This window comes from Capricornis sumatraensis, chromosome 14 (genome assembly GCF_032405125.1).
Source record: "Capricornis sumatraensis isolate serow.1 chromosome 14, serow.2, whole genome shotgun sequence".
Classification (NCBI taxonomy): Eukaryota; Metazoa; Chordata; class Mammalia; order Artiodactyla; family Bovidae; genus Capricornis; species Capricornis sumatraensis.
This window is the reverse complement of record NC_091082.1, coordinates 39983264-40001170: the sequence shown is the minus strand read 5'-3', so window position 1 is coordinate 40001170 and position 17907 is coordinate 39983264. Positions and strand designations below refer to the sequence as shown.

The 17907-nt window shown below is 40.2% G+C and overlaps 1 protein-coding gene across 2 annotated transcripts in view; it reads left to right on the top strand.

Annotated features, from left to right (window-relative positions):
- The window catches only part of DESI2 (desumoylating isopeptidase 2), a 38981-nt gene extending 25430 nt beyond the window's left edge, over positions 1 to 13551 (top strand). The window contains exons 2-5 of one of the 2 annotated variants that reach the window (XM_068986316.1): positions 196 to 268; positions 2866 to 2959; positions 4476 to 4617; positions 12999 to 13551. In XM_068986316.1, the coding sequence (XP_068842417.1) occupies positions 196 to 268; positions 2866 to 2959; positions 4476 to 4617; positions 12999 to 13232 (543 nt within the window). In that variant the 3' untranslated portion in view covers positions 13233 to 13551. The remainder of the gene's footprint in view (positions 1 to 195; positions 269 to 2865; positions 2960 to 4475; positions 4618 to 12998) is intronic. The other variant, XM_068986317.1, reaches the window with a different exon arrangement.
- The last annotated feature ends 4356 nt before the right edge of the window (positions 13552 to 17907 follow it).

Genomic DNA, 17907 nt, shown 5'->3' with positions numbered 1-17907 from the left:
CATGGAACAATCAAAGGCACAGTGATAGGACTGAATGTGCCGTTATCATGGGAATTTCAGAGCTGTAAGGAAAATACCAAGAAATAGGGTTAGAAAGGCCTAAATATTCAGTAAAAGATTCAGGAAATAGTAGCCTCCTATAAGTGGATTTGAATTATAAATGAAAAATATACTGAATCTTTTCTTCCCCTCTAGTACTGGATGAACGAATACACCTCTTCCATCGGAATTGGAGTTTTTCATTCAGGAATTGAAGTATATGGCAGAGGTATGTGTGCACACAGTCTAAACATACTTTCTGAAGATTTTTCTCATTTAAAGGGGTTGCAAAATCATGACTGTAACTCTTCCCTTTTTTTATTTTTTAAGTACCATACTTTATTGTAGAAAGTAGGGGAAAATCTCCCCATATTTGTTTATACTGTATATTAGAAAAATGCCCAAAATTGAATGTATTTGGAGAAAGTACTCAAAGTACACACGTGTACATTGATTTGGTTATCTTTTATTCTAAATCCTGTGTCTTAAAAAATATTTTCCTTTTGAGATTGTTACACCATCACAGTTTTGCCTTGATCTATATTGACCTTCCTAAGAAACCTTGCACTTTAAAAAGATAGCATGATATAAATAATCATTTTGGTTGGAAAAGGATTGGTGCTGAAACGTCAATTTTGAAATACCAATTTCCTGAGGGAATTTCTGTAACTTGTTTTTGTAGACCTACAAATGTACAGTTATAAAGTTTAAAAATATTACTAAGCAAATCCTGCCTTTGAATACATGTTGCTTTTTGCTTAAGAGTGATGGCCTTTGTCATTAATTGAGCCCTTTTTATTCTTTATTACCATTCATTACGATAAACGTAGCTGGAACCACTCAAACCAAGCAGCTCTGTTTCAACAGCTTTTTCCTTTGTTCTAATTCTCTCTCTTGGTACAAGGTAATCTCCTGACCATGTTGTAAGTAGAATGTTGTTCATAAGAAAGATCACGCTGCTGATTTCACCAAGGCTGTCATAATGTACTAGTTCGAATCATAAGCTCACCCTGTAGCGAAATGCTCTTACTGGCTTCAGCTAGGCAGTCTTTGTGACTTCTTAGATTATGCCACTGCAGTTTCCTCCCAGCTACCCCTGAAGACTACATTTGTCGTTCGGTCGCTAAGTCCTGTCTGGCTCTTTGCGATCCCATGGTACCAGCTTAGCTAATACAAGGAAAAGGCTCATTGATTACATGTGTCAGTGTGTTGTTTTACTGTCCCCTTTTTATATGCTAAATTAGCTTCTTCTAGGTTCAGCGTACCATATTAAATATTGGCTATAAAAATCTGCCATATAAGCTCCACTTTACTTGAAAGATTGCCATCTACCAGAAAGCAGAGGGGTTTGTGTTGGAGGTTCCAGTGGTTGGTGTATTGATACAGGTGCAATTGTAGCCTGTGGGCTTGCTCCCTGTTTGATGTGGCTTTTGCCAAAGTTGCATGAATGTTTGTTTTTAACTGAATTTGAGTGGTATGTTACAGTTTTTAAAGTGCCACAGATTTTGGAACCACATGACCACACTACTCTGAGGTAGATTGTAGCATGGGGCATCCATTTTTCAGATGAAGAAACTAGAGCTCAAACCTGCAGAAAGTCATACTGCTAATTAACAAAACTAAGACTTGAACCCAAGTATTCTCATATACTAGTCCATTCTCCTTTTATCTGCCTAATCATTGTTCCCATTCATAAAATGACTTATGAATAATTAGAAACATGATTCAAAAGAGTAAAACCTGAACCAACTACATTCCTAAAAGTGAATTATTGCTTCTTGAATAGATGAATAAGTGGGCCTGCAATTTTACTATAATTGAGAACGTTAAAAATCAAAATATGATTTTTCCATATCTAACCTTATCTACAATGTTTTATAAAGTTCTGTTATTAAAAAGTTATATGTTTCAGAATTAAATGCTTTCTTATTCTACATTATTGTTGTTTCTTATGAAAGATCTGAATCAAAAGTAAACTTAGAATTGCCTTGTTCTTTCCCATGCCTTGTTCTAAAACCTTTAAGGTTATATTTAATAAACTTAAGTGACTATTAATTTAAGCATTTGTTTAGAATTCTTTAAGTCTACTACGATTTTCCACTTAAATACCAAAGTATCTCATACCATAATTGTCACCAGAAATTTTATTTCCTTCCTGATTTGAAACCATTGTTCATTTTTATTCTGGATGAGAGTTTGTATCTGATCAGTCTGGATGTACATTCACTATAATACACGTTGCTGTCTCCTCACTTACAGCTGTGCTGTGGAGTGTGTGTGTCTGTGTTTCAGTGGCTGTGTATGTTAATTTTTCAGCTGATTTTTTCTTGAATGAGAGGGATTGAATTCCATTTTTCTGGTTTCCTAATGTTTCATTCTTAGTCAAAGATAAACCAAGAGTCTTAATCCCAAGAACCTTGAAAACTCATTGTTATTAGACAGTTTTTCCAGTAAAATAACAAGTTTGAAATTTGACCACTTTAATTTTTAAATGGCACAACACTGAACTGACCACCTACATACTTTGGCATGGTAGGGAAACACAGGAACTTTTTTCTCTTTTGAGTGTTAGGCACTCTCCTCTAGCCATTATAAAGTAAACATAGAAGTCAGAATTACCTTTGAGCATCTTTTATTAGAGTTTCAAGTCTTGCGTCAACTGTTCTATACAAGTAATAGCTAAATGAGATGTTTGTGAAAGCATTACTAAATTGAAAACTATTTAGATGGTATCATTATTATCTTCATTATTTATTAAATCTAATTCAGCATACTGGTTAAATTTTATGTGATAAATACTAAGAATCATGAGTTTTCTCTTTTCAGAATTTGCTTATGGTGGCCATCCTTATCCCTTTTCTGGAATATTTGAAATTTCCCCAGGAAATGCTTCTGAACTAGGAGAAACATTTAAATTTAAGTAAGTAGGGAGGATAATTTTTATTACACTGTCTTAGGTGCCAAAACTTGTATTCAGGCATACAGAATTCATTCTATAGATTAAAAAATATAGGAAGTTAAAATGTTTCTTCAATGTTGTTTTAGTTGCTAATGCTTTAAAATCAAATCTAAGTTGTTGTATAAAGATAGTAATCAGCCAGATAAAGTGCCTGAAAGAAGCTAGTCTATTGCTCTTATTGAGGACCCACGAAAGTTGTTTTGTCTGCTTTACAAATGTTTTTACCTTAATGTAAGATTTTGCTTTAACAGACTTTCCTATCTAATGATTGCTTCCCTCAGTCTCCTATTTGGAGGGAGATGGAGGAAAGATTGTGACCTACCTAACACTCTTTAAAATCTCTTCATTTTCCCAGTGAAAGAGACACTATTTATAAACTTGAACTAACTGAAATAATCTGAATAGATTAGCTGAGAAAGTATTGTTATTATATGCACTGATAGACCTAAAATGTCTAAAATATATAGATATGAGTGCACTCTGGAGCCTTGGGAGTAATCAACAGCACCGAAAACCTGCTGCTAATGCTGATAATCAAATTGTCATTCCTTAATTAAGTTTTATATTTAAAGTGATATTTAGAATCTTAGTTTCAAGGAGCTTTAAAGAAACTTCTAGGCCTATAAGAGTTTCCAAGTGAAAAATAATGAAATGAGGTCATAACACTGAAATTCAGTATAGGGCTGTACCCTTTTATCACTACTAAGTTAATGGTTCTCTTTGCCTATCACCAATTTGAAATATTTACACACATAAGTGCTATAATGCCAGCCTGAATCCATCTGTTAGGTCTCCCTTTTGTCAAAACTCCTAGATAAAAAGATTTTCTGAGTGTTGTCAGTTTTCTTGGATTCTAACTTGAATCTGACTAAAATTGTACTCTCTGTTGAATAATGTCTATTGCATTTCCAGGGTAGTAGTTTAGAAGCGGTGGGGGGGTTGGTTTGTTTTTTAGTTTGGTGTATTGTTTAGAATGAGTTTGTTTTTATGCCTTTTTAAAAAATTAGTCATTTGACAGTTGATCTCACTGCAGCCCAGTGGCAGATAACTTAAAAGATTATTTTTAAGTGAGACTATGACCAGCCATTTGATGGCAGCTGTAATTAAACAAGAATATTTGCAGCATGGATCTAGTCCTCTAGTAATATAAATTCTAATGCAATAGTAATAAAAATAACTGTGATATTACATTTTTAATATAATACTGTTTAATAAGGGAAATGACTTATTTTGCATTTGTATTATTTACAAGTGGTATACTTAAGAGTTCATTGCTTTTAAAAAGTAGAAACTAAAATAATCAGCTTATTAAAATACCTCATTTACTTTTTAGTCTTATTACATTAACCCTGCTTTGTTAAACATCCATCATAATGTTCCTGGAAATAAGCATTTCTGGAAATAAGTCTTTAAGCATGTCTATAATATAACTCACACAGCTATATTCTTTTTTTCTTTTTTCTTTTTTTCCTTTAAGAGAAGCTGTTGTTTTAGGGAGCACTGACTTCCTAGAAGATGATATAGAAAAAATTGTGGAAGAATTGGGAAAAGAATACAAAGGCAATGCCTATCATTTGATGCATAAAAATTGCAATCACTTTTCTTCGGCTTTATCAGAGGTAACTTTTATTCTAAACGTTCTTCAAATAAATAACGTTTACTCATCTACGTACTGCCCCACTATATTTAGCAAGTTATTTTTTTCCTGTTTATTTACATTATGTATTGTATGGTATTTTATTTCTTTGCTGTAACTGTTTCTTATATATAAGTGACCTTTCCAAAGTTGGTAACTTTAAAGTCAGCATAGTTTGGGGTTTTTTTTACTTTATGCATTCAATTCTTTTTAATTATATTTTTATTTTGTATTGGAGTATAGCCGATTAACAATGTTGTGATAGTTTCAGGTGAACAGCGAAGGGATTCAGCCATCCATGTACATGTATCCGTTCTCCTCCAAACTCTCCCTCCCATCCAGGTTGCCACATAACACTGAGCAGAGTTCCCTGTGCTGTATAGGAGGACCTTGTTGATTATCCATTTTAAATACAGCAGTGTGTCCATGTCTATCCCAAACTCCTTTACTATCCTCCCCGCCTCCGACTCTCAACCATAAGTTCATTTAGAGTCAGCACAGTTTTAAATTGTAATTCTAGTCATGACCTAGCAAGTGTGTAGAGTGAGTACAATAATGATTTGCTTCTTATGCTAATTTATTTTATTATAGCCTTATATTTTCACTTAAATTAATGCCAATGGGATTGGGGAAAAAATCATTAAAAATTAATGCCTAAGTGACTTCCACTTCTTAGCCAATAAGATTTCTCTTTTCCTAACTTTTAGTTGCTAACTTCAACTTTTTTCTGGCTCTTACTTATTAATAAGTGATTCATTTCTCTTATCTAGAAATTTTACTGTGCCAGTAATCACACAGGCACTTATTTGCCTTCCCAGTTCTTGGGTGCCAAGCAGAAAACCAAAAGTAGATCCAAATTAAAGGACCTTAAAAAAGAAAATGGAGGAAAGAAAGTTAAAAGATTATAAAATAAGGTCTGGAGAATTAAATCGCACTTGAAACCGCTTCCTAGCTTTCTGACTCTTAGCAGATGGTCGCAGTGGCCACATCGAGTACCACAGGAATTGTGAAATATGTAAAGGAGAAAATGAGCTGCAGTTTCAGTGACCTTCTCTGCAGAGCTGCTTAGCTAGCTGGCCCTTTTCACTGCCCTCCTGGCTTCCCCAGCATAGCTTCCAAACAGGACTACAGCACACTGTTGATGTGCCTTGCCAGTTGTTTTCTGAGGACCAGTGGCATTTTTGTAAGATACACGCCATGGATGTTGACTGAACCGTGTTGCAGGGGTCCACAGAAAGGGGCTTTTCCTCCATGGGGACCATCTGAAATTGAGCTGCTGAGCAGCTCTGTATTTCTCAGACAGAGACGGATTGCATTCCTGACTTGGTGATTGTTGCCAAAAGCTGCCAGTTAGGGGAGAGCACATCACCAGGCCTGTGACCCCTCTGCCCTGTGACCACTCCTAACAGAACTTACTCTCAACCCCATCTCGGGAATGTTTCAGTGCAGGCCCCTTCATGAGTGCCAGAATTGAGTATCAGAATTCATTGCAGTTGGCAGCAACAGAGTGCTCACCTAACTGCTGTTCTCCCACCTGTCTCCTGGAGCACCCACCTGAATAAGGTAGCTTGATTACCCCATGCAGCCATCCCCAGAATCAGAGGGATCTTTTCTAGACCATTCACTAGATAAATGACCAGGAGGAAAGGAGGTGTTGGCTATATAAACCCATTTTGAAATTTTCTGGAAATTCAGGATTTAATCCTGACTGATTTCTAACATAATGCATCTAGCTGGTTAAATTATATAAAAATGTTTCCTCTGAAAACTCTTCTGTTCCTCGAATATACTTCCCTTCCAGATCCAGACAAAAGGTCTGGGGGAGAGTAGGGGATTCTTTTTTTAATACGAAGTTACGATTGCTGAATGTGACGTACTGATTTTGTAACAATAACAACAACAAAAGAAAACCCTGGCCCCTGAGGAGACCAGGATGGGTGAAGGCATTAGTAATCTCTTCCCTCTCTCTGCAGAAGAACTTTTCATTCTGCCTGCCTCAGCTGCTGCAGGCACTTTGAATTCACACAGGCCACTGAGCTTGTAGTCACAGTGACGGCCCTGGCTCAGGGACAGCGGAAGGGGGCCCTCTCTCCTGCACTCCCCACCCCGAGCATGAGCAGATGTCTCCACACTCACGAGGCTGATCACCTCGCGTCATGTACAGGCAGAACTGTTTGGAACTGAGTGCCTTCAGGCAGTCGCTCTGAACCAAGATGCAGCTCATTTTTCAGACTAATTAGAAACCTGGAGCAGAGGGCCCTGTCCATTTGGGCTGCTGCAACAAAACATTGTAGCCTGCTGCTGCTGCTGAGCCGCTTCAGTCGTGTCCGACTCTGTGCGACCCCAAAGACGGCAGCCCACCAGGCTCCCCAGTCCCTGGGATTCTCCAGGCAAGAATACTGGGGTGGGTTGCCATTTCCTTCTCCAGTGCATGAAAGTGAAAAGTGAAAGTGAAGGCGCTCAGTCCTATCTGACTCTTAGCGACTGCAGCCTACCAGGCTCCTCCGTCCATAGGATTTTCCAGGCAAGAGTACTGGAGTGGGTTGCCATTGCCTTCTCCGGCTGGTGGCTTGTAAACAATAAGAATTTATTTCTCCCGGTTCTGGAGGTTTGGAAGTCCCAGGTCAAGGAGCTGGCCGACCTCAGGGCCTGGCAAGAGGCCTGCTTCCTGGTCCACAGGCCGTCTTCTCGCTGTGTCCTCACCTGGTGGAAGCAGTGCAGAAGCTCCCACATCTCTTCTATAAGGCTGCTCACACAACTCCTGACCTAATTACCTCCCAGAGGCCCCACCTCCAAATACCAGCACAGTGAGGGTTACAATTTCCACAGGACTTTTAAGGGGATACAGATATTCTGTCTGTAGCCAGCCCACAGTGCTCAGCACAGTGAGAAGGCACCCTGGGGCCTTGTTAACCCTGTGCTGCCTGACTCATGTTTGCCCTGCTGAGAGTGCCCTGACACCGTAAGCTTAGCTTCTGGTGGCCCTCTGGTATTTTCCTTCTTCTGTGCGCACCCTGACTCTCATGACATTGCTTCGGCCCTGAAAAATCTTTCAGGTCAACTTTAGCTTACTGGCCAGCATTGTGCTGTGCCTAAATTGATACCTCAGACCAGATGAAGAAAGCTCATACTGAAACTTAAACTTTGATGGTTTAATGGAGTTTGTTTCAGTTGGCTAAGTCTGGCACCTCTCAAGAGTTCAACTGAGCTCAGTACTTCAAGTTGGTCTCTGTGCCACAGGGGGTCCTCTGATCATTTCTACTGTGACAGCTTGGCTGAGGGGTGAACTGTGTGAAAAAAGTTAGCAAAGCAGCCTGGAGACTGCTGTCCTGAGAAACGCCTGCATACAGAGTCATCCTTGGCTGCCTCTAAGAACTTGGTTTTCAGGAGGGTCCCACCTGCCCCAGACTCCCGCAGGTTAAGGGCTCATGTACCTGAACTGTCTGTGTGACAGTGAAACTTATGCTAAAGCCCTGCTTTGGTTCTGGGGGTCTAAGTACATGCTAGGAAAGGATGCCTATATGACCAGGCCTACATAAAAGCCTTAGACACTAGGTCTCTCGTGTCCCCTAGTGTGAACATTCCGCGTGTGCTGTCACCGCTTCTTATCCTGTGTGACCCCACTATGAAGAGGACCTTTGAAAGCTTGCACCTGATTTCCTCTGGACTTCGCCCTGTGCCTTTTTTCTTGCTAATTTTGTATTCCTTTTACTGTAATAAATCATAGCTGTGAATACAACTATGTGCCGAGTCCTGTGAGTCCCCTCAGCAAATCATCTAACCTGGAGATGGTCTTGGGGACTCCTGATACAGTTCCCTAGCATTCTCCAAAGGTTACAGATTTTTTTCAGAATGTAGTATAACTATAGATTCCCCTCCCCCATCCCTAGATTCAAAAATAATTGATATATTTCAGTTCAGTGCAGTTACTGTCCTTGTCCTATTTTTTATCAATGGGATTCTCTTTAAGCCAGCTTCTGAGTCTTTTGATATGATGCTAATTAAAAAAAATTTTTTTATTGGAGTTTAGTTGCTTTACAACGTATGTTAGTGTCTGCTGTACAATAAAGTGAACCAGCTATACGTATACATATATCCCCCCTTGTGGTTTCGCTCCCGTTGGGTCACCACAGAGCGTTGAGTAGTGTGCCCTGTGCTATACAGTAAGTCCTCGTTAGCTATCTGCTGGATACATAGTAGTGTATAGATGTCAGTCCCAGTTCATCCCACCCTGACCTCAGTCATCTTTAACAGCCTTCTTGGGTTTTGGTATAATGAAATATTCCAGGCTCATCTGTATATTTCCTACCTCAGAACTGTTTCCTTCTAGTAAATATTTAGAAATCTTAATCTGGGTTGCTCCTTGCTAGTGCGTTGGTGATAGTTTCTAGGTTTTTTTTCTTTTCTGCAGAAGACAGAGCTAGGACTTTTTTACAGATTCATAGTGATGTTTCTCGGAGAAGGCAGTGGCACCCCACTCGAGTACTCCTGCCTGGAAAATCCCATGGACGGAGGAGCCTGGTAGGCTGCAGTCCATGGGGTTGCTGAGGGTTGGACATGACTGAGCAACTTCACTTTCACTTTCATGCGTTGGAGAAGGAAATGGCAACCCACTCCTGTGTTCTTGCCTGGAAAATCCCAGGGATGGGGGAGCCTGGTGGGCTGCCGTCTTTGGGGTCACACAGAGTCGGACACGACTGAAGTGACTTAGCAGCAGCAGTAGCAGTGATGTTTCTACTTAAAATTCAGGCTATAGGATTTTTACTTAACCTTATCAGTAGTATGTATATCTATACTTTGCTATGCCAGGTATAAAATCCCATTTCTCAACAACATAATTACCCATTCATTTTAATCCCTCTATACCTAAGACAACCTTGAAAGTGAAAGTGAAGTCGCTCAGTTGTGTCTGACTCTTTGCGACCCCATGGACTGTAGCCTACCAGGCTCCTCTGTCCATGGGATTTTCCAGGCAAGAGTACTGGAGTGGTTTACCATTTCCTTCTCCAGGGGATCTTCCCAACCCAGGGATCGAACCTGGGTCTCCTGCATCATAGACAGATGCTTTACCGTCTAAGCCACAACCTTAGAGTAATAGTATAGCCACTGCCACCAACAGTATGACTGCTGAAAAGTAGAACTGTTTTTCAGTTCTATTTTTAGAGTATGGCTCAATAAAAGTAACAGTGTTTTATAGTTGAAATAACTTTTTTCTTGTGTGGTTATGCCACCAGTTGACTACACAGGGTCCTTGTTCCATTGGTCCTCTTTTTGGTTGGGAGGTGCTTTTTTGTTTAATTTTGTGTTTATAAAGTCTTTTCATGGTTCCACAGTCAAATGTGGGAGAAAGAAAAAAAATGTGTTCATAGCTTTCTAACTTCTCAATATCCACTCCCCTCCACCCTTCTTCCTTGGCCTCTAGAACTGTAAGAGAAAATATTGAATTGTTTTAGCCGCTGAGTTTCTGATAGTTTGTTAAAGTTGCCACAGGGAACCAGTACAGATGTTGGTACCTAGAGATGGGCCGCTACTATAACAATACCTTTACCATTGTGCAGGTGGTTTTAGAATTGGGTGATTGGTAAAGGCTGGAGCAATAATGAGGAGTTTGATAGAAAAAAACCTGGACTACCTTGAACAGACTTAGCAGAAATACTGAATATATACATATTAAAGGTACTGCTGGTGAGGGCTCAGAAGGAACATGTTATTGGAAATTAGAGGAAAGGAAATCTTTGTTATATAGTGACAGGAAGCTTAGCTGAATTTTGTCGAGCAGTTTCGTGGAAAGCAGACCTATAAACATTAAACCTGAATATTTAGCTGATGAGATTTCCAAGCAAAGTGTTCAAGGTATTCTTTCTGCTTATGCACAGAAGGATAAAAGAAATGAACAAAGAAAGATAAAATAAGGAAAGAAAAGTTAAGCGACAAAGGAGTCAGAACTTAATGATTTGGAATTGTTTGGCCTGTCCAGGTGGAAAAGATGGTAAAAGTAGGGGCTTTTCTGTTATGAAAGCATATTGTAGAGAGGAGCCCCAAGGGTGTGACTGGGTAACTGCTGCTGAAGAGATTAAAGATTCAACTCCTGGATCCTTGGGAAATCAGGAATAGAAATGGAATCTTCCAGGAGAGATCTATAGAGGAACCTCATATCTCGTAGAGTCAATCCCGTGATGTACACAGGAGACTCAACATTTTTGAGGTTGTTATGTTAGTAGAAACACTGCCAGCCTGGAATAAAAGGGATGGAGAAAGGACAAAATGAAAGATGACTCTTGGATTCTCAAATTCTATAGGCAGGAAACAGGCTGGTGAGAAAAGATGATTTCATGGGCCCAGACAACAGAACTGAGGACCACAGAGGATTAGTCCCAAGCCTTGAAACCTAATGGGGGTTGCCCAGTCAGATTTTGAAATTGCTTAGGACTAATAATTCCTTCCTCCCTCCCATGTTCTCCCTTTTAGAATGGGAATGTGGGTAATTTACTCTGTGCTTATCCACCATTATATTTGGGGAGCATCCTATACAGACTTTTCTCTACTCCCCCCCCCCCACACACACATTGTAGCATGGAGTTAATTCTCTAACAGCTGAATGATACTCCTTGTTTGGATGTGCCAGAATGTCAGTTTCCTATTAATGACGTTTGGGTTATTTTTAGTCTTTGGCTATTACAAACAGTGCTGTAATTAGTAACCCTGTTCCTACCTCTTTTCAGTAAATTCCTAGAAAGAGAGATTACCAAATTGATGCTTAAATGCAAAACTAATTTTGTTATATGAATCAAATATTTTTTGATCACTTTCCACAGTAAGAAATATATTTTACATCATGATCTAGATGTGTACACATAATTAAAACAAGTATCACAGATACCCTATTATCTATAGATTATTTCATTTTAAGAATTCAAGTTACAGTGCTCAATGACTTATGAATCTTGACTCAAAGGTTAATAAAAGACATTGGCTTGATCAAGGATCTGCACACATATTCTGAAAGAGCCATATAGTAAATATTTTAGGCCTGTGGACTATTATTCCTGGATTCCATTCTGTCTCTGCCATGGTAGCCCAGGATGCATAGGCCATAAAAAATGAAGGGGCATGGCTGTGTTACAGTAAAATTTTTATTTATAAAAACAGGTGGCTTTAGTTTACAGAACTCTGTTTTAGGTTAATCTAGCCAGCTCTGGGTTTTGAGATGAAGTACATTCATACATGGAGAAATAAAATTAGGATTTAGGAAAGAGAATGAAGAAAAGCACTTGGATAATCAACAATTGCTTATTACATTAACCTAACTATTCCTAGTCACCACTTCTGTGGTAACCTTCAAATATACAAATGCCCCTAATTATGTCTTGGGTGTAAAATATAATGGAATACTTGTTAGCCTGTGTTTTTTAGAATAAACAGATAGGAATGGAATAATATCAGGTCATTGCTCAGCTTTCCCCCAGATCTACTTCCCCCCAGATCTACTTCATGCACATTCTTCAAGTATGTTTAAGTACTGTCTGCCTCTCAGGGCTTCCAGGCAGTGTAATCAAAAATGATCAAAACTTTCTACTTTCCCCCCAGAGAGACCACCCTCTAGCGCTGTAGTTAAGACAGAGACATAGTGTTTAAATGAAGCCATTAAGGCATAGGGCTAAAATGTCACATTGCTTGATTACAGGTGCCAGCTTATTTACATTTTAGCTAACTTTTGGACATAAGATACTTAGAAACCAGTGAAGCTAAACTAGCTGATACTTCACTTCTGGATCATAATTATCATTATTACAAAGATAATAATCTTTGACCTGGCTGGAGGCAACACCACCACAGGGACAATAAAGCATGGCCCAGTTAAGCCCAGTTTCGACTGTGGAAGGAAAGGAGGGTAATAAAGTTAGTATTATAAAAGACCTAGTTGATGCTATTTGCAGTTGGAAAAAGATGAGGCTTACAAGTTCTAAGGATAAGGATGAGAACTGCCTGGAGCTCCTGTTACTTGAATAATATCTTCTTTCACACGTCTTTTCTTCTGTGTTCAAAATACTTCTACAAGCATCTCCAAGCAGTTGCAAAGAGCAAAGAAAGAAAGGAACCAAATGGAATTAGCTTGATTTTATAGATGTAAAAAATAAGCAGCTTAGCAAAGTTCTTCAGAAAGGAAGGGACGGAGCTGACAATAGGGAGACCCCAGGCTTCTGAGTTAGGGAGCGGCTTGTCATCAAAGGTTGGAAATAATAGCACCAAAGGATATGGGACAGTGGCTTTTCTACATACCCGCCTTCTCCCTGACCCTCCACTCCTTGGCAGCGGACCAGATAACCTCAATCTCTCACCTAATGCTATACTTCTCCTCTGTAGATTCTCTGTGGGAAAGAGATTCCTCGCTGGATCAATCGGCTTGCCTACTTCAGCTCCTGTATACCTTTTCTACAGAGTTGCCTCCCAAAGGAGTGGCTCACGCCCGCAGCCCTGCAGTCCAGTGTCAGCCAGGAGCTCCAGGACGAACTGGAGGAAGCAGAGGACGCTGCAGCCTCGGCCGCCATGGCCAGCACCCCCGCAGGCTCCAGACCTGGGCGCCACACCAAACTATAAACGTCTCCAAAGTCACACATTCAGAACTGCCTGTGGCAGTTGACTATCACTAGAGAAAAGTAAAAGAATAAACGTCCTTTGGATATTTTGTATGCAAAGATGGCTCTCCCCCAAATCCCAGTTTTTCAGCTCAGGATTATATTTGTAATCAAAAACAAAACAAAAAAAATAAATCACTTGGCGCAGGAGGGAGAACTTTGTATGAAGCTGCCCTCTGTTTTTTTTACCCACTTGTAAATTTGGATTTACTTCTTCTGTTTTATACAAGCTCTGTTAAGTTATGTTTACAGTATTTTGTATCACTGTTTACAAATCTTGCATGGACTTCTGCCACCATGAAAGAAGAAAATCATGTCTTCAGAACTTAGGCAGGCAATCTTTGTACACTTCTGACCCTTGCCCGAGCTACGGCATATGTCATAGGCACAGAGGAAGGTACTTACACAGTGAGAGTCGCCGTGACCTGCTTAAGAATTGTCTTTTAGGTTTGTCTTTGTTCTTGTTACCCTTTGGGCACCAGGATGCACAGAGGTAAGGAGCACACACAGCCCTAAGGGCTCAGGACCTTGGTCTGCGTGAGAGGTGCCCGAGCCCAGGTGCTCTTAGCGCGCCTTCCACTCCAAGTAGCACATCTCCCAAGGTTCCCGCTGAACGGTTGCTTTCATCCCAAATATCCGTCCACCTCCACAGGGTGGTGCACTCTCATGTCAGTCTGGCCTCGATGCCTCTGATTCTGTAAGATGTTTTTCGTTAAAGATATTCTTGCTGGTAACAAGTGTTTTTGCACATGCATTGGGGAGGGGGGGGCTTCATTTTTATTTTAGTATATATCGGTATCCTCCCTGCACAGGATTTTGTACGTGGGGCAGGAGTATCCTAAGTGGTAGCCTTCTGAGTAGCAGTGTGAGTTGACATTCAACTGCTTTTAACTATTCAGGCTACCTTTTATACTGCATCTTGAAAACTAGAGTCTAAACGAACACTTTCCCCAAAAGTGAATACTTGGATATTTTAAGCATTTTATGTTCCCTACCAGAAAGACTATGTTGAAGTTTGTTAGTTTGTTATGGGAGTAGTTTCACCTCATAATAGAAAGCCTAGTCTCATTGACCTCATGTGGGAAACACATATTTATGTGTCTTAGACTTCATCTTTTTCTGTTCTCCCAAATGTATGTGTCTTACATAACCTACTCTAAGAATGAAGTTGTCACCACAGGTATGTCCTTATTAGCAAGGAATCTGTCTGCTCACGTCTACTCCCAGTTTGACCCTTGGATGTAAGAGCCAAGTCATTACATGTCAGATTCAATTTTTCTGCCTTAAGAATGAATGTCCTATATAAAATATTGGATGCAGTGTATAAATTATCCAAGGCAGTGACTTCAGCTTTATATATATTGTTAGTTTTAAAATCATCTACATTTATTAAACTTCTAGATGGGATTGTTTGCTATTACTCTTTGTAAAGATACATATCTTTCAGTAAACTACATTTTTAACTTTTCCATAAGCTGATTTTGAGTCGTTTTATCAAATAAAGCACACCCTGTTCATAGGGAAAGTAAACCTTGGGTTTGACCTGAGGAAAATGAAGCCACTTCACCTAATCACGCTTTTGACTGTTCTGCTTCTGGAGAGGAAAGCCTTTATGAGTTATTCACAGTTCTTTGGGGCAGAGCACTTGTTTTAAGAGATGGGCCAGAAAGGAATATATGATCTTTATGAGACGTCTCAGTTCAGGTCTGAAAGTGAAATTGAGAATAAAATGCAAAGACTCTGATAGTGAATCAGTTCACTCAAAGAAGAGTCCTATCCTAACCTAAAACTCAGGTTAGCGATAAATGTTTAGTGCAGTTTGCTTGGGATATTTTTAAAAAATAATTTGGTGGATTCCAGTTTTCTTCCTATCCATTCAGATATGCACGATTTTAAGTCTGTGCTGCTGACACCCGTGAAGGAGTGGCCGTTGTTTAGGCACTTCTTGGTGAGTAGCCTAAAACCTTCTACCTTTGCTCATCCAGATTCCAGCACCTCAGCACACAAATGATTTTATTGTGATTTTGTTGTATTTGTTTTCATCTGCAGCAACTGGGGTTTAAAAATAGTGTAAAGGGTCTTAGTAAAAGTAAATAATGGCCTAAAAGGCCAATTATTGTAGAATCAGCAGATAAAATTCTGAACATGAGATTGTTGGCAGTCTAATTGTACTTGAGGTTGAGAAAATAAGTGTCTTTAGAAAATCTCATTTAAGTCCGTTTGTTCACTACAGTTCAAAATTGAGGATGAATTTAATTAACTAGTGTTTAGCCACCTTCCCTTGCCCTTGAAGGAAAAGCCTCTTGTTCTCAACCTGATCTCTGTTAAGAAAAATCCTATAGAAAAAACCAGGTCATTAAGATACATGGGATACGATGGCATCAGATGTTCTCTTTGTAGCTGTATCCAAGTGAAACACATTTCTCATGGTGGGTTGGACAGTAATAGTGTTACAGAGGGTCAGGAGCTGCTGGTTTCTACTGTTTGTTCTCAGTGCCCTTTGGTTTCATGTTTTCCTTTTTTTCAACCCTAAGAAGGGGGCATCAGTTTTGGAAAGCGTGGCCTGTGGAGTGGTAGAAGGCAGTGATGGCAGCAGTAAAGAGAGCCTGCACTTGATGCCTGAAATCCAGCCCACTGTTGCTCTGACCCACAGCAATAGTGCAAGTTACCTTCACCAGCATTTGTACAGAGCAGGGAATTCTGGTTTTCACCGATTGATAGCATTGTGTGTATGAGGAGATTCAACCCTACAGACGGCTGCGGGACTCTGTATCCATGGCTTCTTTCCATCACAAAACGGGTAGAAACATTTTCACTGCTTCAGGGTTCTCATCTGTGTGTCGTCTTATGGCTCCATTTCTTTAAGATACTCTGTAATTTTGATACGTGCTGTATTTTCTTCCAATGACTAAGTTTAAAAGGCTTGGGTTCTGTTCAGCAAATTGGCCATACTGCCATTGTACCCCTTCCCTTCAGTGTGGTTTAGCGTGCAGCTCAGTCATCAGACTTTCATTGTCTACCCAGTCAATACACATCTTCACTGTTTGAAAGGTGTTACAGCAGTGGGAGAATCTTCATGAACCTGAAGATTATTTCTTGTGAATTTGAATGCAAATGTACTGTCATTCATAGTGTTTATATGAAAAAATACCAGGAATCTTCACTTTTGCTACCTTGATATAGCATTGGGCTATTGTGTTAACAACATTGAAATACATCAATTTATTAAAAAATACTTTTATAAGAAATGTTTTATAGTGCTTTCTGACCTCCAGAAGACTGCAAATGTTACATATTTGGGGGGGGGGGAGTGTACTATTTTTATTTAAATTTTTTTGTTTGTTTATACAGTTTTAAAAAGCTATACTCCATTTACAGATTACAGGTACTTCTAGACCGGTGGGGATAAGGATAGGGCCCACCCTGAACACACACTCCCCGTCTAGAAGCACCTGGCTCTGTTCCCCGTGTTGGAACCGTGCATTCTGTAGTCTCTCTTACACCCAATAGGGACGTTATTTGTTAAACCCAAGAATCCCGTCTGCTCTGCAGAGACACCGTGCCCCCTTCTCCACTGTATATTCCTCTTGAATTTGCATGTACTTTTACTCTCATGTATTCCTGATGAACTTCAGGTCCATGGACCAGCTCTTCAACAGGCAAAGCATAACCACACATGCTCCCAGGCAGCAGTGCCAGCCCCAACTTCTAGGGGATGGAGGCAAAGCTGGGGAGGGAGAATATGCCCTCTTGTCTCTGCCAGGAGTGCAGGGGAGACACCTGCAGGGGAATGGCCCCCACTATCCCTGAACACACACTGCCCGTCTAGAAGCACCAAGTGAGCAGGAGCCTGGGTGACTGTGCTCCTAGTTTCTTGTAAACCTATTCTGCTCTGCACCTCTAACCTAACCCTTCCCCCATCATTTTGTACCTAGTCCCTCCACAAACTCAAAAACTTCACAAGTGGTGGCTAGGGCTCCCTGGTGGCCCAGTGGTTAAGACTGAGCTTCCACTGCAGCAGGTGCAGGATCAGTCCCTGGTTGGGGAACTAAGATCCTCATGCTGCGTGATGCAGCCAAAAAAAATTATAATGATGGCCGTTTATGATCTGTCAATGCCTGTTCACTCTCTGCTAACTAGGAATGATCTACAACTCATTTGTTCTCAAGGACAGAAACCAAAGGGGAGCTTTCCCCCAAGTCTAAATAGGTTTTTAATAGACTACCAACTCCAATCTGGTAAAGCAACAAGTCTTACCTGTAGAAAGGATGCCAAATACACTGAGGGACAATGGTCTTTACTCTCCCATTATCTGTTCCCGAAGTTCTCATCACCCAGATCTCAGTGTGCAGAAGTCTGTGCTAATAAAGATGAATGCTCCATGCTATGCATCGCAAGAAGTAGATTAGAGGCAGGCAGCTACTTCCTTATGGATTCTGAACCCAGAGAACTGCTGAGCCCTCTCAAGCTTGTCTCTTTGATAGTTTCCCTGAAAGAAAGATCCTGCCAAAGAGGATTATACTTTATTCCTACAGTGGGAAGTGTGAATAGTTTCTGTCTTGTCAAGGCCAAGGGAAAAGCTAAGGTTAAGCAAGTGTGTGTGTAATCACTCAGTCACGTCCAACTCTGTGACCCCA